The sequence below is a fragment of the Ranitomeya imitator genome, chromosome 6 (assembly GCF_032444005.1).
Source record: "Ranitomeya imitator isolate aRanImi1 chromosome 6, aRanImi1.pri, whole genome shotgun sequence".
In the NCBI taxonomy this organism is placed as follows: Eukaryota; Metazoa; Chordata; class Amphibia; order Anura; family Dendrobatidae; genus Ranitomeya; species Ranitomeya imitator.
In genome coordinates this window covers 259603289-259628788 of record NC_091287.1, presented here as the reverse complement: position 1 = coordinate 259628788, position 25500 = coordinate 259603289, and the positions used below count along the sequence as shown (strand labels likewise).

At 42.9% G+C, this 25500-nt stretch overlaps 1 protein-coding gene across 1 annotated transcript in view; it reads right to left on the bottom strand.

Annotated features, from left to right (window-relative positions):
• The window catches only part of ANKH (ANKH inorganic pyrophosphate transport regulator), a 153141-nt gene that overhangs the window by 10389 nt on the left and 117252 nt on the right, over nucleotides 1-25500 (bottom strand). Inside the window, exons 5-10 of the mRNA XM_069730598.1 lie at nucleotides 19970-20140; nucleotides 16028-16162; nucleotides 14596-14688; nucleotides 13526-13621; nucleotides 8010-8139; nucleotides 1-124 (exon numbers count right to left, since the gene is read on the bottom strand). Coding sequence (XP_069586699.1) covers nucleotides 1-124; nucleotides 8010-8139; nucleotides 13526-13621; nucleotides 14596-14688; nucleotides 16028-16162; nucleotides 19970-20140 — 749 coding nt within the window. The remainder of the gene's footprint in view (nucleotides 125-8009; nucleotides 8140-13525; nucleotides 13622-14595; nucleotides 14689-16027; nucleotides 16163-19969; nucleotides 20141-25500) is intronic.

Below are 25500 nucleotides of genomic sequence, written 5' to 3'. Positions count from 1 at the left end.
CCCAGATAAGGCAAGATAATAAGACTCGAGATGAGGACGATTATTCTTAAAACGGAGCTTGGTGCCAGCACAAATGTCTTCTTGAGTGTCATTAGCCATCCAGTTAAGTGAGCCCGCACTGTAACTAAATGGAGGAAAAGAAGAGCACAGGTTTAAACAATGTAGTACTGATTGAAACACTATCATCTGAACGGAAAACATATTATATTCAGAAAATACAGAAAGGCGAGATGCACAAACAAGCCTTCTTAAATAAGCAACATGCACACTCTCTACATGGAATTTCCTACAAAGACATGGAGTCAAAAGTCCACCAATATATATTTCACAAGTTTAATATTAATTAAAAAACATAGCATAAAAAATACATATACAAAGATCAATAGCAAACAGACTCAGGTATTTATGGAATGTGGTTCACACAAATGAGGGTAGATTAGCTCAAGTTGCATGTAGTGAGACAGAATAAAGTGCCAGTGCTAAAATTGTATTAAAGTGTCATAACTATAGGTTCATGCAAATAATCTGATCTAGTCAAGCACCACACATGTGTCACTAACTATGCCAAAAGAGACATACACCTGTGGTTGTGATTATAAAAAGTCAGTCCTGACTCACAGTAAATTACAGCCCCTCAAGGAGGCCCACACGAAACGTGCGTCGGGGCTGCAGGCATGGTGTTCCACATGGGGAGATATAGGTAAGAGATGATGATGTCCTGTTACTGAGGCTAGCATTGGCTTACATACCTATTAGCCATTTAATGACTTTTGTATGGCAGCATGATAGTGGTTACCATACAGTATATGAACTGGACATTTTATAATCTTTATTGACTAGACTATATGCATGAACCTATTGTTATGACACTTTAGTAGAATAAAGTGCCAGTGCTAAAATTATATCTCACTACATGCAACTTGATCCACTCCATGCTCTGAGGACCACACGCCATAAATACCCGAGTCTGTTTGCTGTTGATCTTTTTATGTGTATAATTTTATGCCTTTTTGTAATTAATAAAAACTTGTGAAATATATATTGGTGGAATGCAGTACTGTTATAGCTACTTCTGAATGCAGAGAGATCTGTGAAATCCTCACACGTGAAAGCTCATGAAAGCAGTTACTATTATATATGACTTTTTGTATCACATACGTGCAACACATACTGTATTTTGAAAGGTTATAAACAGTGTAGTCAACAATTAGACAAAAGGGCTCAAAGTATCAGACACTGGCTGCATGATTGCAGCCATATGCTTAACTCTAACATGTTGCGGAATTTCAGAGAAAAACAGTTTAATAGCAACCAGGGACTAAGCCGCATGGAGGACTAGTTGGACAGGCAATCTGGTGGCTTCTCCCTGCCCGTCGCCAGTGACTGTCCGGTCTCTCCCTGTGTGTGTATATAGGGAGAGACCTATTACTCAAGGGGAGCAGGCCAGAAGAAGCAGCCAGGGACTTGCCTTGGGCAGGTTCACTTTACATACTTGTAGGTCCTAGATGTAAAAAAAAAAAGGTTTATTAGGTTTTCAATTAAAATGTTCTTTAGGTTGGCCTGTATATGTAATAGACTTGGTCAACAGAATAATAGCTACTGGACAATGCAGTGAAGTGTTTTTTACAGTTTAAGCCTACTTGTCTTTGAAGGTCTAAATACCCTGTAAAGGGGTTGTCCTCTTTCAGAAAACTTTTCCTTAAGGGCACAGTTACCTTAAGGCTACGTTCAGACTAGCGTTGCGCGCCGCTGCGTCGGCGACGCAACGCACGACGCACACAAAAACGCGGCAAAACGCACGCAAAAACTCTGCGTTTTGCGACGCGTGCGTCGTTTTTTGCCAAAAATCGGACGCAAGAAAAATGCAACTTGCTGCCTTTTCTTGGTCCGACGCTAGCGGCAAAAAAGACGCAAGTGTTGCAAAACGCAACACACAAAAACGCATGCGTCCCCCATGTTAAACATAGGGGCGCATGACGCGTGCGTCGCCGCTGCGTCGCCCGACGCTAAGGCGACGCACACTAGCAGAACGCTAGTGTGAACGTAGCCTAAGAAAAACAACCTGCTTTATTCACCTTCGCCAGGTCCAGCGCTGTGTCTCTGCTGCTGCCTTCTGGAAAGATGACCTAGTCCAGGGCAGCGCGTAAAACACAGCATTTGACCCAGGAAACGTAACTAAAGCACAGTTTGTTTCTTAGAAGCTAAATGTGTTTTAGGGCAAAAAGATTTGAAAAATAGACAATGCCTTTGTACATAAACATAAAGAAAGTAACATTATAAAAAATGATTAATCCACTTTTAAAGGGGTTGTCCACTAATCAAACCACTCCTTCTCAGGTACCATATTTCCCCAGGTAAAATAAGGACAGTCCTGCAGCCAATCAGCATATGCTAATAGGTCTCTTCACACATTTCCTTCATACGAAACCGACATTCAGAAAATGTCAGCTACATCCAAAGGAAGTGAGATTAAAACGACCCATTAGCGGATGCTAATTGGCTGCAGGGCTCACGTGACATTACATTACCGCGCTAGCCCCAGGAAACCCTACCGCCAACATTGCTGGAAAGGCGCTAGCACCACAGGCACTTTTTATTTTACATGGGGGAATATAGTAATTGAGTAGTGTGTCTGAGTTGTGGACAACCCCTCTAAGGCTACCGTATGTCCCACTTTGCTACCAGCTTCTCCATTGGATCTAGAATAAAAAAAATGAATCCATTTTTCAAATACCCCAAATGAAAAATACTCAAATCTTGCAATTTTGTATACTACAAGCCTTTGTGTCCTAAAGGTTACAGTCTACGAACAAGCCTTGTGTATCATATTTACATACAGACTGAAGAAGAGTTGGCAGATCTAAGACGAGTATACAGGTCCTTCTCAAAAAATTAGCATATAGTGTTAAATTTCATTATTTACCATAATGTAATGATTACAATTAAACTTTCATATATTATAGATTCATTATCCACCAACTGAAATTTGTCAGGTCTTTTATTGTTTTAATACTGATGATTTTGGCATACAACTCCTGATAACCCAAAAAACCTGTCTCAATAAATTAGCATATCAAGAAAAGGTTCTCTAAACGACCTATTACCCTAATCTTCTGAATCAACTAATTAACTCTAAACACATGCAAAAGATACCTGAGGCTTTTATAAACTCCCTGCCTGGTTCATTACTCAAAACCCCCATCATGGGTAAGACTAGCGACCTGACAGATGTCAAGAAGGCCATCATTGACACCCTCAAGCAAGAGGGTAAGACCCAGAAAGAAATTTCTCAACAAATAGGCTGTTCCCAGAGTGCTGTATCAAGGCACCTCAATGGTAAGTCTGTTGGAAGGAAACAATATGGCAGAAAACGCTGTACAACGAGAAGAGGAGACCGGACCCTGAGGAAGATTGTGGAGAAGGACCGATTCCAGACCTTGGGGAACCTGAGGAAGCAGTGGACTGAGTCTGGTGTGGAAACATCCAGAGCCACCGTGCACAGGCGTGTGCAGGAAATGGGCTACAGGTGCCGCATTCCCCAGGTAAAGCCACTTTTGAACCATAAACAGCGGCAGAGGCGCCTGACCTGGGCTACAGAGAAGCAGCACTGGACTGTTGCTAAGTGGTCATTCGGAAATCAAGGTGCCAGAGTCTGGAGGAAGACTGGGGAGAAGGAAATGCCAAAATGCCTGAAGGCCAGTGTCAAGTACCCACAGTCAGTGATGGTGTGGGGTGCCATGTCAGCTGCTGGTGTTGGTCCACTGTGTTTCATCAAGGGCAGGGTCAATGCAGCTAGCTATCAGGAGATTTTGGAGCACTTCATGCTTCCATCGGCTGAAATGCTTTATGGAGATGAAGATTTCATTTTTCAGCACGACCTGGCACCTGCTCACAGTGCCAAAACCACTGGTAAATGGTTTACTGACCATGGTATTACTGTGCTCAATTGGCCTGCCAACTCTCCTGACCTGAACCCCATAGAGAATCTGTGGGATATTGTGAAGAGAAAGTTGAGAGACGCAAGACCCAACACTCTGGATGAGCTTAAGGCCGCTATTGAAGCATCCTGGGCCTCCATAACATCTCAGCAGTGTCACAGGCTGATTGCCTCCATGCCACGCCGCATTGAAGCAGTCATTTCTGCCAAAGGATTCCCGACCAAGTATTGAGTGCATAACTGAACATTATTATTTGATGGTTTTTTTGTTTGTTATTAAAAAACACTTTTATTTGATTGGATGGGTGAAATATGCTAATTTATTGAGACAGGTTTTTTGGGTTATCAGGAGTTGTATGCCAAAATCATCAGTATTAAAACAATAAAAGACCTGACAAATTTCAGTTGGTGGATAATGAATCTATAATATATGAAAGTTTAATTGTAATCATTACATTATGGTAAATAATGAAATTTAACACTATATGCTAATTTTTTGAGAAGGACCTGTAGGTGGCCATACATATTAGACGAAACCCCACCAATTTTGATGGGACTGGCTGACAATGTAATATGTATGAGTGTACGAAGACTCAAGCCCCAATAGCATATATCTAGGCCTACAAAAGCAACAGATACAATTTTAAACGCAACTGAATAATAAAATAGTTTTGAAAGTATAATGTTCCCTTTCAGTCATTTTTTCTCAGCCATCAGAAATTCATGTCAATAAATCACATCAGACAAAGTCAGCAAACTGATAAACCTTACTGAAAGAATAGGATTTTGTCCTGCCTTGATGTGTCTGTTTTACTAAATACTTGCAAATTGTTCCTATAAGGCCAGTCTCACACGTCCAGATAATTCCGGTACCGGAAAAATCGGTACTAGAATTATCCGTGTCCGTGTGCTTACCGTGAACATCAGTGTGGCACACGTGCGGCAACCGTGTGCCGCCTGTGTGCCAACTGGGTACCACACAGACCGTGCAGGAGACAGCGCTACAAGTAAGCGCTGTCCCCTGCATCTGGTGCTGAAGCCGCCATTCATATCTTCTCTCCAGCAGCGTTCGCTAGAGAGAAGATATGAAAAATCCTTTTTTTTTTTTTTCGTGTTTAAAATAAAGATCCCTGTCCCTACCCCCCTCCCACCCTCTGTGCGCCCGGCCGCTGTTACTAAAATACTCACCCGGCTCGAAGCGTCCTCTCCGCGCCGCACCTTCTCCTGTATGAGCGGTCATGTGGTGCCGCCCATTACAGTCATGAATATGCAGCTCCACCCCTATGGGAGGAGGAGCATATTCATGACTGTAATGGGCGGCACCACGTGACCGCTCATACAGGAGAAGCTGGCGCTGAGAGGACGCTGCGAGGGAGCCGGGTGAGTATTTTATTAAGAGCGGGCGCACAAGGGGTGGGAGGGGGGAGGGGACAGGGATCTTTATTTTAAACACGAAAAATAAAAAATAAAGGATTTTTCATATCTTCTCACGAGCGAACGCTGCTGGAAAGAAGATATGAATGGCGGCTTCAGCACCACGCTGGGGGGACAGCGCTTACTGTAGCGCTGTCTCCTGCACAGCACACGGACTGCACACGGACAGCGTCCGTGTGCGGTACGTGTTTTACACAGACCCCTTTGACTTTAATGGGTCGGTGTAATCCGTGCGCTCCCACGAACACTGACATGTCTCCGTGTTTTGCACACACGGTCCATGAAAACACGCTGACATGTGCAGAGACACATTGATTTCAATGTGTCTACGTGAGTCAGTGTCTCCAGTACGTGAGGAAACTGTCACCTCACGTACCGGAGCCATTGACGTGTGAAACCGGCCTAAATCTGCATTGTGCCATTAATCTGTTAGTCCCTAGGCTGTGTTCACACCACTATTTTACCAGTATTTGGGAAAACTGCAGAAAAAAAACGTAACCTCATAGAAATTTCTGATTAAATTAACATCTGGGTTTCACCATTACCCTTGAGAGGTTTGCCTTTACAGTATGAAAATGTCAAAACTAACTGGACAGCGTCAGTGCGAAGGATCCACACGTTCACCTTAAATGAACCAGTTTCTATTTTTTTCATACATTTGAAATGAAATGGGCTAATATAAGTGTGTGGGTCAGTGAAAAAGATGTACGGCACATGGATGGCATCTGTGTACAATCCACATGCGGTCTGTATTTAACACTGAAAAGAATATATGAAGCTTGGTAATTTGTTTGTCCATCAGTGAAAAACCCTGATGACACTGACGGTACAAACGGACCCATGGACCAAACACTGACAGATCCAAAACATTGATGACATCGGTACCATTTTTTCACATACAGGTCCTTCTCAAAAAATTAGCATATAGTGTTAAATTTCATTATTTACCATAATGTAATGATTACAATTAAACTTTCATATATTATAGATTCATTATCCACCAACTGAAATTTGTCAGGTCTTTTATTGTTTTAATACTGATGATTTTGGCATACAACTCCTGATAACCCAAAAAACCTGTCTCAATAAATTAGCATATTTCACCCATCCAATCAAATAAAAGTGTTTTTTAATAACAAACAAAAAAACCAACAAATAATAATGTTCAGTTATGCACTCAATACTTGGTCGGGAATCCTTTGGCAGAAATGACTGCTTCAATGCGGCGTGGCATGGAGGCAATCAGCCTGTGACACTGCTGAGATGTTATGGAGGCCCAGGATACTTCAATAGCGGCCTTAAGCTCATCCAGAGTGTTGGGTCTTGCGTCTCTCAACTTTCTCTTCACAATATCCCACAGATTCTCTATGGGGTTCAGGTCAGGAGAGTTGGCAGGCCAATTGAGCACAGTAATACCATGGTCAGTAAACCATTTACCAGTGGTTTTGGCACTGTGAGCAGGTGCCAGGTCGTGCTGAAAAATGAAATCTTCATCTCCATAAAGCATTTCAGCCGATGGAAGCATGAAGTGCTCCAAAATCTCCTGATAGCTAGCTGCATTGACCCTGCCCTTGATGAAACACAGTGGACCAACACCAGCAGCTGACATGGCACCCCACACCATCACTGACTGTGGGTACTTGACACTGGACTTCAGGCATTTTGGCATTTCTTTCTCCCCAGTCTTCCTCCAGACTCTGGCACCTTGATTTCCGAATGACATGCAAAATTTGCTTTCATCAGAAAAAAGTACTTGGGACCACTTAGCAACAGTCCAGTGCTGCAACTCTGTAGCCCAGGTCAGGCGCCTCTGCCGCTGTTTATGGTTCAAAAGTGGCTTTACCTGGGGAATGCGGCACCTGTAGCCCATTTCCTGCACACGCCTGTGCACGGTGGCTCTGGATGTTTCCACACCAGACTCAGTCCACTGCTTCCTCAGGTTCCCCAAGGTCTGGAATCGGTCCTTCTCCACAATCTTCCTCAGGGTCCGGTCTCCTCTTCTCGTTGTACAGCGTTTTCTGCCACATTGTTTCCTTCCAACAGACTTACCATTGAGGTGCCTTGATACAGCACTCTGGGAACAGCCTATTTGTTGAGAAATTTCTTTCTGGGTCTTACCCTCTTGCTTGAGGGTGTCAATGATGGCCTTCTTGACATCTGTCAGGTCGCTAGTCTTACCCATGATGGGGGTTTTGAGTAATGAACCAGGCAGGGAGTTTATAAAAGCCTCAGGTATCTTTTGCATGTGTTTAGAGTTAATTAGTTGATTCAGAAGATTAGGGTAATAGGTCGTTTAGAGAACCTTTTCTTGATATGCTAATTTATTGAGACAGGTTTTTTGGGTTATCAGGAGTTGTATGCCAAAATCATCAGTATTAAAACAATAAAAGACCTGACAAATTTCAGTTGGTGGATAATGAATCTATAATATATGAAAGTTTAATTGTAATCATTACATTATGGTAAATAATGAAATTTAACACTATATGCTAATTTTTTGAGAAAGACCTGTACATGTCTAAACACGGAAATGTGAATAAGGTCTTAGAAAAGGGTGTAATAAATTATGACTAGGTCTGGAATTAATTAATAATGTATGACTTATGCAAATGTAAAAATACCATATCATTTCACTTACCTGGTACAGGAAAGAAGGAAAATATCCTCAAAGGAATCACACAAAGCTCAGCAAATGCAAAATCTACTCCGATTATGTCAACAAGTATCTTCTCCGATACATTTGGAGTCCAGAACATCACAAAACACAGCTGATGTAAAAACAAAAAAACATCAGTAACCTAAATCTTATATCATTCAAGACTTGGAAACAGTTTATTAGCACACGCTTTAATTTAATCTGGAAAAGCCTAAACTGATATGAAACGAATACCCGTCACGCAATGCCTTCTGACTGTGGGTGCTAACTGGTCCCTAGAACTAGGGGCGCCCTACCCTATTCCTGTCCCCTGGATTACTCATGAAGGTGGAGACGTCGAGGTTAACATGCTTTGTTATGCTCCTATATCAACCCTTATCTGTCCCTTCCCACACCCAGGGAGGTGGGAAGCTGAAGTATATAGAATAACACTAACCAAACTGTCAACGACGCTGCTATACAGGTAGATGCAGCTCCACAAGATGGCAATAGAGTGGAGGGAGGACTGCACAGCATGAGCAGACCTGCAGAACAGCAGCGAGGCCACCACCAGGTGGCAGCGGAACAGTAAAACAAACCGGGTCTATATTATTTTGTAGCACAGTACCAAAGGAAAAACTAAGCACAGAGTCAGAAACAAGCCAAATGGGTCAATACCAGTCAGGAGCAGATATGCCAAAGACAAAAGACAAAACAGCAGGTCAGAGTCCAAGCTAAGTCAGGTACCAGGGAATCCAAACACGAAAGGGAAACACAGAGTCAGGACGGGAAGAGGGGAATAAACAGACACGGGTACAGTCAGCAAAAGCAACAGGAGGAATCAGGGTAGGCAGAGTCAGCTACACATGCCTTAGGCAGAAACTATAACTGACACCGTCTGCAGGATGCAGCGGAAAGAAATAGCCGACATGACGTCAGAACGAGGCAGAGAAAAGTTAACCCTTGACATGATCAGACCGGGAAAGAGAGACAGGATACAAAACTCGGCCTGGATCATGACACAAGCAAGTGAAGATGAACAGGGATAAATGAAAATAACAATCATACAAAATACACTCACCGAAAAACAGAGTGGAACACAAGGGAATACAAAGAAGGAGAAACCAAATAGGAGAGGATGAGGATGTGCACACAAACAAAACTCCAGTCAACAATCTTCCAAATGCCAACCCCAAACACGAACTATACCTCCAACTCCAAACCAGGCAGTAAGAACTAACACTGGCAATTTCTAAGTGCCAGAGGCGAGCAGATTTAGGAGACGAAGTGGAAAACACTGAACAGTCGACACAATCCTTGCACTGCCAACAAGGAAAAAACTGTACTGTTTAATAAGATGGTGAAGTACTTCTAACTAGTGCAGGAGTTCGTTAAACAGAATGCCGCGATCTTCTGGCCCATCTCTATCGCGGTATCCGCGTGACAATACCGTTGTGGCTTTTAGTGTATTCCTTGCCTTTGCCCATCCTATTCTTATGTGCAGGAAACAATAGGAAGTAGCACATAAAAATAATGGTAATAAATATAGAAAAATACGGCTACTATTTTGTAAAATCTCTTGTCCGCAGGCAGTGAGTTGCAATATCAAGAACAGCCTGTAGACAAGGTGGCAGCATTTCTGGAGCTATGTGTCACTATGTGATATGTGTCACTGTGCATACTTCTATCAGTGATGTAAAAAAAAATATTTTTCCTCCAGCATGCTACCTGCTGAGAGGGTTAATTTCAAGCGCTATACATGGGCTGGTTTTATGTGGGCACCCATAGAGTGGGAGGGAGGGTATTCACCATATCTCCATTTGCAGAACCGACACCGGCATGTGTACGGACTCCCACTTGGCTCCAGGAGGAGCTGAATACTTTGCAAGGTGTCTACAGGTGGAACCTGCAGAGGAAGGACTCTTTAGTGCTTTGTTTTCTTTTCCGTTAAGCCAGGAAGGCTCTGCTAATTTTCTCCTGAACCCTGCTTTGGTCTATGCTGATTACAATAAACCAGCAGGTAATTTACTATCAAAGCATTCCTGTGTCTACCTTAAGAAGCAACCTAAGCGTGTCAACCTCTCACACAGCTTCATGTATTTCTATGCAGCTGTCACACATGGGTTGGGAGAGTGCTTGTAGTCCGATTATGGTCCGAATTATACGGCCGTCTCACTGCTTCCTTAGGCAGGACACTTATCACTGAAGTCTGGTCAGTCAGTTTCATAGCACAACCATTACAGACCTTTAATTATAGACAGTCCTGCCACATAATGCGGTGTCCATAGTAAAGCATTACATTTTAGGTGTGGCATTTACATTTCTACTGAAAAGTGAATGTGATTCCTCCTATGTAGTTTTGCAGGGTAACCATTTCTGTGTATGGCCCATAAAGGGCTGTCTTCTAATCCTGGAATAGGCTTATAGAACGTTATGGTGGTGGTATAAAAGGGATGGGGACAAACTGAAGGCAGTGATTCTCATTTCTAGGGAAAATAAGGAAATGTTCTTGAGGTCAGCATAAATGCAGAAGATCCTTAGTGTGGCAGTAAGGACGGCGGATGGTTCAGCTATTTTTATTCGGCTTGTTAGTCAGCGTGTCCCTAGTAACCAGACTGCCTCACGTGACTGCTGCTCAGCACAAAGCTGGATTGGCACTGTGCTGACTGCACAGAAGCAGCTTGGCTACAGTCACGCCATGCCATTCTCCTCTACACATAGGACACATACTAGAAATAAGTCTACCACATTATTGGCGGCTCTTGAATCCATCAAATGACAAAACATTATATCTAATAGGCCATTTGCTCTTTTTGCTTTGGAAAGATATTGGCACATGCATGATTGCTCTCAGTTACGGGCTATGTGAAGCATGCAGACACAGGGTACTTGTTCTTCTGTATCTCTCATCCTACATCCTAGGAATAGGGTAGAAGATGGCCCTACGGTGAAGACTCCCAGGGATCAGAACCCTTAGCGAGTTCGTATCCATATGCCATACACGTGTATGTGCAGTAACCTCCTTCATTACTCATGATAATGTAAAAAAAAACAACAACAGGTCAGATCTTGAGTAACATTTTTCTTTCTAAGGTCTGGGACTCTGGGCTCTAAAGAGTCACAGGCAAAACAGACAAAAGTAATACACAAAGTCTACAGAGGTAAAAACCAAAAAGGAAAGCTTAGTGTGATAGTAACGAGGCAGGAGCGTGCGTGTTACTCTCATCCTCATCTGACTACGGTGGGTAACACACCAAAGCTGGGCTTGTCAGGGGCAGTAAGCGCTGACTCCAGCCGGCTTTTTCAGCAGTGATTCAGCAGCCAGTTCTGTCCAGTGTGCCTCCTACCTGACAGCCGATAGCTGCGTTTTAGGGCATATTATTAACTCAGCATTTTTGTTGTGCTTTACTTTGCTCACATATACCGCACCTAGAGGTTGCAATAACGCCTCCAAAATGCATTTTTAAGTTTTAAATTCATTCTACACATAAGCGTGAGACAATGCTGAACAGAAGAGAAAAAGCGAAGCCTCGGAGTACTGTCTGAACATTTCTGGCATAGCTAAGCCCTGCCATTAGGGAGGAAGAACGTGGCGGATGCACTACGCAGGGAGACGGTCTGCTGAATGGCGGGATTCCTGTGTCATAACAGACTGACCAGCAGCAATAGAGCGGGTGACCGCAGAAAACGGGTTGGGAAGCCACTAACTCACAGTTGTATAAATCTATTAGGTCACAATGAAGGGGCAATCGGTCAGGGGGTGACTAGTATGGTGTCCATTTCAATAAGGAGGAGGATCTGCTGCAGACGGAGGGCCTCCTCCTCCTTGGGCGCACCACTGCCGTGCAGCTTTATGTTGCTGCATTTTCCGCTGACAGTCAGATCTTTATCAGATTCACTGGTCAATTGCAGGCGAGTAATGAGCGCAGATTGACAATATACAAATCGTTCGACGATCGTTTACCGGCCTTTTTCCAAGAGCTGATGAACAATGATGGCAACAGAATGATCACTAATACGATTGTTCTGCCTCCGTACAGCATCATGTTATCGGCACCATATCCATTTACATTGGATATGTGCCGCTGATCAAGAAGATTTCTATGCCAACATAAATGATCTAATCACCCGACAAGTGATGCCTGGCATGTATAATTGGGCAGATCATCGTGACCGAGCGTTCCTACCAAAGCTTGTTCGCTAATTATTAGCTTGTCTTACGTGCATTACATCTTTCTCACTTATAACACTGATCAGACTGTTAGAAATAATGAGGAAATTATTCGCTTTCCACTTAACCCATCTTTCAACAAATGGCATCAATCCCCGAGGGAGAGACAAAAAAATTCATTAAGAACCTGGAGGTTGTGAAAGCATTCAAATATATTCCTAACCATCCATGAAATCTTCTCAAACCAGGAGTTGACCTATGTGCTGCCATATGTCAGAAGTGTAAGTGATAGAGGTCTTCACAAGCTCCTGAGTGTAAATCATATACGGGCCTCTACCCGACATCATTGCTGATGAGTAATGCTATTATTTATTTACTTTTGTAGTCTCAAGTACCCTTTAAGACAACACGCTCCTTGACTTTCAGCTTGTGGGGGAGGCAGTGTAGGCATAAAGATAGCTAGTTCAGATTGGCTGAGCTGCTGGCCTAAAATGCCTGCTCGTCAATGATGTAAGCATATCATGGTGTGGAGCAAGACAACAATTGAGGCTGGAATTGACTTTTCTCCTCTTCAACAGTGAGTCACACTTTATCCTTTGATGTAATGACAGCTGAAGAATAGTCTGGAAACCACATGATCAATGGAGGCCTTCACAAGGGAACATCACACTGGTCCTGGTCATGGGATTATGGTGTGGAGTGACAAAATGTACGGTAGCTAGACCCCTTGTCAGGAACACTAACAGCTCAGCGTTACATTAATTTGGTTGTGGAACTACTGCTATGGTTTTCATAACAACAATTCCGGCGTACTGCTTGTATTACTGTGAGCAGCCTGCATGGCCTATATGGGCTACTATGGCCGCCTCTGCACTTCCTATCAAGCACATCTGGGACATCAATGGTTGCAACTGCAAAAGGAGCTGCCAGCAGCGGATCTTGATGATTTATGTACCCAAGCACATTTACAGTGGCAGAACATTCTTCAGATATCCATTAATAACCTCACTGATAGCAGCCAAGAAATATAACTGCGTGTATATCGGCACCAGCCGCTCATGTGCTATACTGTATAAATCGAGACGTTTTCAAAATGTTCCTATTTTTATCCTGCTGTGAAATATGTAGTGCGACCCCTGGCTGTTACATGATACACAAAAGTCTGTAGTCTCCATTTCAGCGAGAAAGAAAAGTAAAAAAAACCCTACAGCTATGTCCAATGACATAAGCTACAATACTGAAGAAAGCGAATAATGGCTCCCTTTCTGGGGAGGAGAAGCTGACTTTTCTTTCCAGTTCCCCAGCCCCATCCTTACTTCAAGATAGTAGAATGAACAAATGTTCTTACCGTTAGCGAAAGAGCCATGCAGACAAAAGTGAAGTTCTTGATATGGGTTTTAGATACTGCATTACCATTGTTAACCATTTTATTGCTTGGGTTACTCTAGAAGAAGTAGAAGAAAAAATCAGTTATACAGCTATCATTATTATTGCTGCAAACACTGACCCTCCTTGGACTTAGGCGGTACAAAGCAATAACAGCATATATATATGCTATACCTGTCAAGTTAAAGGGAATGCCCTTTTTTTCAAATAGGCTTTTAATTGCAGAAAATAACAAGAAGCAGTAACATCCACCATAGGGTATGTGTATACGTTAAGTATTTGCTGCATTTTTGTCACATTTTTTCCAAGCAGTTTCATTTCACAAAATTGAAGAATTTCTTATTACCAGCAGAGTTAAAGATTCCTAAAGTATCATGTACATGTCACTTATTTTTAACTTGCAGATTTGAAGCAAATCTGTAGCATGTCAGTCCTTTCAGCATATTTCACCTATTCCCATGACTGGGGAAAAAGCATTAAAAGCATGCAAGAATTATGTTAAAAAACGTATAAAAAGCACGCTTATTTTATGCCGCATTTTTCCTGCAGCAGAATGGTCTACCCTTACAGATCCTGTGACAGACAGATGCAGTAATGTTGCCCTAGGTTTCAATGTGGAACAAACCTAAGAAAAACTATTCTTCATCTTGGACCATGAAATGGACACGGGGAGTAATCTTTGAAACATTCCTTTGCATTTAGTTGAAAGTAGGACTAACAATATGTGACACATAAAACATAATATGCAAATTGCCTCTTCTGAGAAAAAGAGGACTTAAACTCTATAGCGCCACCTGTTGGAAGTAGCGATCCTACAAGTCACAATCAACCCTTCAACGAGCCGTGCAATATGACTTAGGATAAAAGCCAAATCAGTATCTCAATTCGCAGACAGGTGTTTCGGGCTGTTGGCCCTCGTCAGTGCGAAGCATGAGAACTGATTTGGCTATAAAACATAGGCACTCGCAGAAAGGCATCAAGTGATGGGGTTCAGAACTGAAGCTCAACCAAGTGGATATGATCTGATTTTACCTTGTCAAAGGCAGGATAGACGGCCCGGATCTCTGTTAGCCAGCCATATGGCATATGTCCAACAGGGTACGTTGCCGTGAGGATTGCCACCGCCTGTAAATGAAGAAGATGGACGGTGATTCATTAGGAAGAGGGATGGCTCCATATTCACATGCTATAACTAATGGCTGTTCCTCACAGGACAAGCTTAGCACCAGGAGACACAGATCATGGCATCTAATGGAAAAACACTCTGCTTAAGAGGATCGTAAAGAGACATACCTCATTCCTCGAGATGTAGTTATTGGCTTGTATTTCTAGAAGTGGTTAATAAGGCCAATGAGTGGAACATGTGTAAAAATGCTTGGAGGAACGTACACAAAAACTTCTTTTCTTTGGAAAGCTTCTATTACTAATCTGCGCATTTCAGGTTCATACCAATCTTATCTTCGGGACATCTTGAAAATCCAGTTTGTCAATTAAAGCTGTGGATTTTCAGAGTAGAGGTCACTATTTCCCAGGGGAACTTTAAGTCTGGAAATAGTCAAAATTTGCTGAAGAGATTTTTTTCCCTATTCAAGTTCTGTTATGGAAAATCTGTAGCATATTTACCCAAGTGAATGTACCCTAAATCTTAAAGTATTTGCATCGTTAATATCTCTAGTTCTACACAACAAAATATACTTTTATTTTTTACTTGACCTCTATACAGAATTCTGAAGAATTCAAAAGGGGGTGGATGATATACTCAGCACAAATGGCATGTGGGTTAGGCTTCTTTCACACTTCCGTCGGTCGGGGTGCGTCCTAATGCAGTGAAGCGACGTACCGACGGATGTTGTGAAAATAGTGGAAAACGTGTGTAACGCATCCTGGAATCCAGGAATGACTTCCTGCCTGAGTTTTCCGGTATGAAATTCGAGAGAGAGAGATATATTTGTGTTTTTTCCCGGACTAGAAAATCCTTCCAGGCATGCTCAGAATGGAAAAACGTGATGCGTCGTTGGATTCCTGCATTTCAGAGTCAGCGATGGATCCTGTGCCCATAGGCTTCCATTATAGCCTAAGACGGGCAGCGCAGGATGCGTCGCTGAGCGATTTTCCGACGCACAGAAAAAACATTCCTCGGTACGTTTTCTCCGCCCGATGGACGCCGATCGATCCAGTGCACGACGGATGAAACGGATGGCCATCAATCCGTCGCTAATACAAGTCTATGAGAAAAAACAGAATCCTGCTGAAAAATTTCCTGTTTTCTCAAAACTCGACGGATTGTGAAGGGAGATGAAAGACGGAAGTGTGAAAGAGGTCTTATAGATAATTTAGTGATAAAAAAAAATGTATCATTGGTGAAGAAAAAATGAACTTGATGGACCTTGGACCTATATGTAACATAAAACATCAATTAGAATATCTGTATTATTCCCTGTCTTAGATTTCCAGCGTTACTCACCTCTGTTGCTGCAGTGCTACCACCAAGATCACGCGAAACAAAGAGGTTAACAATGGGCCTGCTGATTCGCTGAGTAGCCAATATTAGTGCTAATGGCCACCAAAAACTCAGCATCTTTCTTATTGTGGCATCTCCCTGCAGAGTAAAATAGAAACCCATTCTATTAGAACAATGCACCGGCAGCTGAGGAGTACAACAGTACATGGACTGTTCTCGCACCTCTCAGCTGATACTGCTATTTCCAAAGGTGAAGCCTTCAAACCAGTTCATAAGCAGAAAATAGGAGACAAAAAACACATGGAAAAGTTTTTCTGCTGCCATTAAAAAGGTTCAAAGTGAGCAGCTTAAGCTCATCTCCGCATAGCACTGCTTCAAAATAAGGCCATGAAACAGGATAGCATAAAGAGTGCACTAATTGTTAAAATTACTATAAATGATATGATGTTTCGAAAAAAGACATTCTTCCACCCAGATTTAAAAATTGACCTACTAATAAAACGTAAACAGTGATAATTATTCAAAGGGTTACAAATAGTGAACCATTGAGTTTGTAATGGACTGCAATGCTATTATCCACTCTAAGCACTAAGAAATAAATTATAAAAACTTCTGATACGCTTTAAGGAAATCTCAAGCGTCAGTGAATGTGTGAAGGTTTAGGGGCGATGAACCCTTATAAATCATATATTAAATCACCACCCCAGTCTTTTGTTTTTAGCGCTGGAGTGGTACTTGTAATCTAAGGTCCTTTACTGTAGTATTATACTTATCTGCTGCCTTCACCTTATATCGGCGCCGCAGCCCCATCTTGTGACCGCGACTTCTGACTGGCCAGTGGTAACAGTAACAAACTCTCAATGCAAGTCGATGAGATCCCGAACTAGAATCTCAGATCAGAGCTTTACATTGAAAAGTGATCTTCAGCTCACTGGAGAGATTCGGCAGGTCAAAAGCTGCAGGAATCCGACCAGAATGGCGGTGATAGATGGTCTAGATATCGAGAGGTAAGGATAAGACCGAGGGCAGGGATCTTAGATTAGAAGCACCACTCCAGCGCTGCAATGATAATAAAAAAAAAAAACCTAACAAAAAAAACGTTTGACTGGTGCTTTAATATACTACTTAAAATCTAGTGTAGCTATAAAAGGTAATTCTGAGTGGAGATTCCCTCTTCAAGGGAACCTGTCACCCCAAAATCGAAGGTGAGCTAAGCCCACCGGCATCAGGGGCTTATCTACAGCATTCTGTAATGCTGTAGATAAGCCCCCGATCTATCCTGAAAGATGAGAAAAAGAGATTAGAGTATACTCACCTGGGCGGTCCGATCTGATGGGCGTCGCGGTCCGGTCCGGGGCCTCCCATCTTCTTACGATGATGTCCTCTTCTTGTCAGGGCAGACAAAGTACACCTGCGCCGTAGCCACAGCGTGAAGACAAGAAGAGGATGTCATCGTAAGAAGATGGGAGGCCCCGGACCGCACCGCGACGCCCATCGGATCGGACCGCCCGCCCTGGTGAGTATAATCTAAACTCTTTTTCTCATCGTTCAGGTTACATCAGGGGCTTATCTACAGCATTACAGAATGCTGTAGGTAAGCCCCTGATGCCGGTGGGCTTAGCTCACCTTCGATTTTGGGGGTGAAAGGATCCCTTTAAGAGGACCTGCCAGTTTCCCTAAAAAATGGGATTTAAGTGCCTTGCAAAAATCCCTGAGCTCTCTTGATTCTGCGGTTTCTTTCCGCTGTGTCGCCCCATTGCAAAGATATTCACACGTGTTGCTTGTGGAGTGCAGTATGTGAAATCTCTGCTTTCAGTCCAAGTAGGCGTTTCTTCAGAGCCTTCGATGGGAGCCTATGCTTCCACTCCTCTCTCCCAGATGCTTCCAATCACAGCTCGGCAGCACTTGAGACTGCTAGATCAGCTGCCAAGGTGTGATTAGCAGGATCTCAGAGTGTGCGCCCCCCCAGAGAAAACTCTGAAGAAATACCCTATTGAACTATAAGCAGAAATTTCATATACTGCTGTCCAGAAGAAACAAACATGAATATAGTATCTCTACAGTGGAGCAACTCAGTGAAAAATGAAAAAAAGGCTACAGAGTCAGGTGAGCACAGAGATTTTTTCACGTTATTTAAAGAAGTACTTCCATCAAAATTGTTATGCACTTAACATATTGCAATCATTATAGGATATAGCACTGTTTACTTACAATTGCTCACTTTTCCCTGCTACCCAGCTAATTCTTCTCTTTTCCATTAGGTCTATGACATCATGTGATTAAAAACAGACTAATTGAATCCTTCTAAGTTCCATGTAGAAACAGGAGGTAAATTTTCCCTAAATTAGTCATGAGTCACTGCAAAAGTCCCTGATCTGGGGGAAGGAGCAGAGCAGCTGGGTCAGGAGTTGAACAAGGGAATGATAAATACAGGGAGAAGAGACTTCACGCTTTGACATACAGCAGAGAAAGAGAACAATTATCTGGGTAGAAAGGCAAAATAAGCAATTGTAAGTACACAGTGCTATATTTTAAATAAAAGGGGGGGTTACCAGTGTGAGACGAGTAACTAACAGAAATTTACTTTGTCTTCTTGCAAACACATTTTTGCAGCTTTTTGAGCACTGCTATATTGCAATAATATTTCAACCCTGTCTGCCTGTGAGCTGGAAGCTGAGAGGAAGCTGCAGATGTGTCAGGTATAATCACACACCTCTGCAGTGAGATCCGGAGAGCAGAGAGCGGCTATTACACATCACACTGGTAACCATTACATCTCACACTAGTAACTACCCTTCAAATAAAATAAGCTCTGGAGGCAGACTTATCTTCCAGGCACAATCCTCCCCATAGCCTGGAAGAGGTCATTTATATTGAGTGATAAAACATGATTTAGCAATAATAAGGCATCGGACATGAGGCATACATGGATGACTTTTTTCAGGCAGTCTATACCTGTATGTTCATATTAATACTTCAGATAGGTCAAATGTGCTGGCACATTCCCTTTAACTCAAAATTTTGGAGCAAGTGAGAGGTCCTTTTTAGAGGGGACCTGTCAGGAGATTCATCCTGGCCAAGCCATAGGCAGCACAATCAGACTCTGGTGGCGTTATTGCAGCGATCTTTACTCTTCGGATTAGTCATCTAGATGAATAGGCCCCGACCGACTTTTCAAAGTTTTTTTCTCTGAAACACTGCGGCGTTCCAAATCATACACTGTTGCAATAACGCAGGCAGTGTGGGATTCATGCTGCCTGTGGTTTCAGAATGACTCGGATGACAGGTTCCCTTTAAAGTGTAGCAAGAATCATTACCAACATTGCAATCCAGTGCTCATAACCAGTAGCCAAGGGTTGGTGCAGTGCGTCAATCAGTACCAGCAGGTACAGCATGGGCATTTGCTGCGTCACCACCTGACAAACATCTCAATGCAAACCAGCCATACCATATTACTTCGGAGGACCATAGATATACACTAGGTGTTCTGTCTCCTAATGAATAGTTACACTGTAAACGTCTATGGTGCTGAAGATGCCCTTTTGCCTTTACTTGATTTTATTCTGGAAGCCAAATTTTTCAACGTCACCTTGTATAGGTGTAGGCAGATCACCATTTTGGCTGACAGCGCTCCCAACTGATCCGCATCATACACATGGCACACTTTGCTTAGCTGAGTATTCATGTTCTCATTATGGGGAAAAGCGAGGAAGCTGCTAACAAACATTCTGGTTGCCACTTAGCTACCAAGAAACCAAAAGGATGGAACATTAATGTATCTTTCCCATTCCTTTCGGAGGCCCCCATTGATATTAGACTGGGACCACCAAAATTGGTTCAGTTGACTTTTCTCCAGTTAGCGGGCGTTTAAAGTCGCAAATGATGCCAGTCCGATCAGTTACTCCGAATGTATTCTGGGGAGCATTAACACTATCACACACTTACCCCCAACTCTGGTCCACTGCTCTCTGGAATCTTATCATGTATGTTTTTATAGTATCCCAAACACAATGTGGTGCAGCGCACAAGTGCTCCGATGTACAAGGAGAGGATCGGGATCAGAAGCGGCTCCCTGCATTCCAGGTGACTATGCAGCAGAATAGCAACAAACACAACCTAGAAAGGAGGGAAAAAGCAACATGGATTATTGATGTGTGGGAACATCATGCACAGGCTGTGCACCAGCCATTATAAGAAAGACTAATAACACATGAACATTTCATCACGTAGAAACAATATATTACTGATACTTTTACATTCCAAAACAAAAATGCCATACAAAGCTTTCCTGATGTAGCTGATACGTGGCTCCTTTCAGTATAGACCTTGATAAATAAAGGTATATGCAAGAAAATGACCACTAACTTAATGTACAAGTATAGCATTTCAACATCAGATATCAGGGTCACAACGATTCAAAAAGTACCGTATGTAATTCAGTTAAAGAAGACATCTATGAATAACAGGTTGTAAATGCCTAATATTCACATAGGTATAAGTGGAAATGTTTCTCCTTATGGAGAGTGGCATACCAGCTGGTATGGCCCCTCATCAGTGGAAGGTATGAGAATTGATTTTGCTAGGTGAGAGGCTCTGGACTGAGGTCTAAGGGGTAACGTTTTTTTTCATAACGGCTTTGGCATGCTAATGAAAGGAGGCTCATTCGCCATGCAATGCTCCTCTGGGAAATTTAACATGCAAATTGCCTGTTCAGGAAGAGGACTTGCACTCTATAGTGCCACCTGCTGAAATTCGAACAGCAATACTCTATAGCACCATCCTTTGGAATCTTAATATCAATCATCCTCTCCACATAAAGCTTGTATCGGACCATGTAATCAGGCCTTGTTAATATTTGGTCAACACTTGTTTATGGTCCGAAATCTGATTGTCTAAATGGACCTTGGGTTTACACATGGGGGGAATTCGTCATCCGCTCTGTGGCAGTTTTCTCATGTTGAAAAAGTCTCAATATTTGACACAAGTAGAATACGGTATATAAAATTTGTGACTTTTAGCTCTTTGTGCCGGGCATGCATATCGTCATGCCACAAGTTTACTATAACGTAGACAAAGAAACTAGAAACGGTTATAGCTGAACTATACACTTGTCGCAGACGTGTTAAAGAGGCATACACTTCTTAATAAATTTGGTACACCTTACTATAGCAGATCTTGGGTGCAAGACTGGCATATGTTATGAAATACCAATCTTCATAAATTATCCCCATAAACTGAGAGAGCAATAAAGAACTGTACAGGGAAAAAAAAAAAAAAAAAAAAAAAAATATATATATATATATATATATATATATACTAGATTGTGGCCCGATTCTAACGCATCAGGTATTCTAGAATATGCATGTCCCCATAGTATATGGACAATGATGATTCCAGAATTCGCGGCAGATTGTGCCCGTCGCTGATTGGTCGAGGCAACCTTTATGACATCATCGTCTCCATGGCAACCATTATGACATCTACGTCGATTCTGTGCCCGTCGCTGAATCAGAAACGTGGGATTTCTACGTCCTTTATGACATCATCGTCGCTGTGCCCGTCGCTGATTGGTCGAGGCCTGGCGGCCTCGACCAATCACAGACGCGGGATTTCCAGGACAGACAGACAGACAGACAGACGAAAAAACCCTTAGACAATTATATATATACTAGATTGTGGCCCGATTCTAACGCATCGGGTTTTCTAGAATATGCATGTCCCCGTAGTATATGGACAATGATGATTCCAGAATTCGCGGCACACTGTGCCCGTCGCTGATTGGTCGAGGCAACCTTTATGACATCATCATCGCCATGGCAACCATTATGACATCTACGTCGATACTGTGCCCATCGCTGAATCAGAAACGTGAGATGTCTACGTCCTTTATGACATCATCGTCGCTGTGCCCGTCGCTGATTGGTCAAGGGCTGGCGGCCTCGACCAATCACAGACGCGGGATTTCTACATCCTTTATGACATCATCGTCGCTGTGCCCGTCGCTGATTGGTCGAGGCCTGGCGGCCTCGACCAATCAGAGACGCAAGATTTCTACGTCGATGCTGTGCCGATCTCTGATTGGTCGAGGCCTGGCGGCCGCGACCAATCAGAGAGCCGGGATTTCCAGGACAGACAGACAGACAGACAGACAGACGGAAAAACCCTTAGACAATTATATATATAGATAGATATATACATATATATATATACTAGATTGTGGCCCGATTCTAACGCATCGGGTATTCTAGAATATGCATGTCCTCCACCTGTCTATGGACAATGATGATTCCAGAATTCGCGGCAGACTGTGCCCATCGCTGATTGGTCGAGGCAACCTTTATGACATCATCGTCGCCATGGCAACCATTATGACATCTACATCGATACTGTGCCCGTCGCTGATTGGTCGAGGCCTGGCGGCCTCGACCAATCAGACGCGGGATGTCTACGTCCTTTATGACATCATCGTCGCTGTGCCCGTCGCTAATTGGTCGAGGCCTGGTGGCCTCGACCAATCAGAGAGGCGGGATTTCCAGGACAGACAGACAGAAAGACAGACAGACAGACGGAAAAACCCTTAGGCAATTATATATATATATATATATATATATATATATATATATATATTGTCAGGGAGAATACTGGAAAGATCACACTGATCCCACCGCTGCCACCAATTCGTCTGTTCATGCAACTCTGCCTCCAATAGTCAGGATAACTATGCAATCGACTGAGGAGTGATGGACGAGGCCATGGGTGTTATTGGGGAACTCACAGTGAGCATATGCTATGCACACCTCTGATTACAAAGCATTGAAATATATATACACTGCTCAAAATAATAAAGGGAACACTTAAACAACAGAATATAACTCCAAGTAAATCAAACTTCTGTGAAATCAAACTGTCCACTTAGGAAGCAACACTGTTTGACAATCAATTTCACATGCTGTTGTACAATTGGAATAGACAACTGATGGAAATTATTGGCAATTATCCAGACACACTCAAGAAAGGAGTGGTTCTGCAGGTGGGCACCACAGACCACATCTCATTAACAATGCTTTCTGGCTGATGTTTTGGTCACTTTTGAATGTTGGTTGTGCTTTAACACTCGTGGTAGCATGAGACGGACTCTACAACCCACACAAGTGGCTCAGGTGGAGCAGCTCATCCAGGGTGGCACATCAATGCGAGCTGTGGCAAGAAGGTTTGCTTTGTCTGTCAGCGTAGTGTCCAGAGGCTGGAGGCGCTACCAGGAGACACGCCAGTACACCAGGAGACGTGGAGGGGGCCGTAGGAGGGCAACAACCAAGCAGCAGGACTGCTACTTCAGCCTTTCTGCAAGGAGGAACAGGAGGAGCACTGCCAGAGCCCTGCAAAATGACCTCCTGCAGGCCACAAATGTGCATGTGTCTGCACAAACGGTTAGAAACCGACTCCATGAGGATGGTCTGAGTGCCCGACGTTCACACATGGGGGTTGTGCTCACAGCCCAACACCGTGCAGGATGATTAGCATTTGCCACAGAACACCAGGATTGCCAAATTCGCCACTGACGCCCTGTTGCTCTTCACAGATGAAAGCAGCTTCATACTGAGCACATGTGACAGACGTGACAGAGTCTGGAGAAGCCGTGGAGAGCGATCTGCTGCCTGCAACATCCTTCAGCATGACCGGTTTAGCAGTGGATTAGTAATGGTGTGGGGTGGCATTTCTTTGGAGGGCTGAATATCCGTGACAGAAGGACAGACAGACAGACGGAAGTACCCCTTAGACAATTATGTATATAGATACAATGTGATTTTCTGGATTTTATTTTTGATATCCTCTCAATGTTAAAAAATAACCTACCTTTAAAATTATAGACTGTTCTTGTCTTTGTTGAGGGTATCCACATTAAAATTGGATGAAGGGTTTAGGAGTTTCAGCTCCTTAACATGTGCCACCCTGTTTTTAAAGAGACCAAAAGTAATTGGACAATTGACTCCAAGGCTATTTCATTGACAGGTGTGGGTAATCCCTTCATTATGTCATTCTCAATTAAGCAGATAAAAGGCCTGGAGTTGATTTGAGGTGTGGTGCTTGCATTTGGAAGGTTTTGCTGTGAAGAAAACATGCGGTCAAAGGAGCTCTCCATGTAGGTGAAACAAGCCATCCTTAAGCTGCGAAAACAGAAAAAACCCATCCGAGAATTTGCTACAATATTAGGAGTGGCCAAATCTACAGTTTGGTACATCCTGAGAAAGAAAGAAAGCACTGGTGAACTCATCAATGCAAAAAGACCTGGGTGCCCACGGAAGACAACAGTGGTGGATGATCGCAGAATAATCTCCATGGCGAAGAGAAACCATTTCACAACAGCCAACCAAGTGAACAACACTCTCCAGGAGGTCGGTGTATCAATATCCAAATCTACCATAAAGAGAAGACTGCATGAAAGTAAGTACAGAGGGTTCACTGCACGGTGCAAGCCACTCATAAGCATCAAGAATAAAAAGGCTAGACTGGACTTTGCTAAAAAACATCTAAAAAAGCCAGCACAGTTCTGGAAGAACATTCTTTGGACAGATGAAACCAAGATCAACCTCTACCAGAGTGATGGAAAGAGAAAAGTGTGGCAAAGGCGTGGTACAGCTCATGATCCAAAGCATAGCACATCATCTGTAAAACATGGCAGAGGCAGTGTGATGGCTTGGGCATGCATGGCTGCCAGTGGCACTGGGTCACTAGTGTTTATTGATGATGTGACACCAGACAGAAGCAGCTGAATGAATTCTGAGGTATTCAGAGCCATACTGTTTGCTCAGATCCAGCCAAATGCAGCCAAACGGATTGGTCATCATTTCATACTACAGATGGACATAGACCCAAAACATAAAGCCAAAGCAACCCAGGAGTTTATTAAAGCAAAGAAGTGGAATATTCTTGAATGGACAAGTCAGTCACCTGATCTCAACCCAATTGAGCATGCATTTCACTTGTTAAAGACTAAACTTTAGACAGAAAGGCCCTCAAACAAACAGCAACTGAAAACCACCGCAGTGAAGGCCTGGCAGAGTATCAAAAAGGAGGAAACACAGCGTTTGGTGATGTCCATGAGTTTAAGACTTCAGGCAGTCATTGCCAACAAAGGGTTTTCAACCAAGTACTAGAAATGGACATTTTATTTAAAATTATTTAATCTGTCCAATCACTTTTGGTCCCTTTAAAAACAGGGTGACACATGTTAAGGAGCTGAAACTCCTTAACCCTTCATCCAATTTTAATGTGGATACCTCAAATGAAAGCTGAAAGTCTGAACTTCAACTGCATCTGAATTGTTTTGTTTAAAATCCATTGTGGTAATGTCTATAACCAAAAGCAGAAAAATGTTGTCTCTGTCCAAATATATACGGACTTAACTGTGTATATATATATATATATATATATATATATATATATATACAGTGGGGCAAAAAAGTATTTAGTCAGTC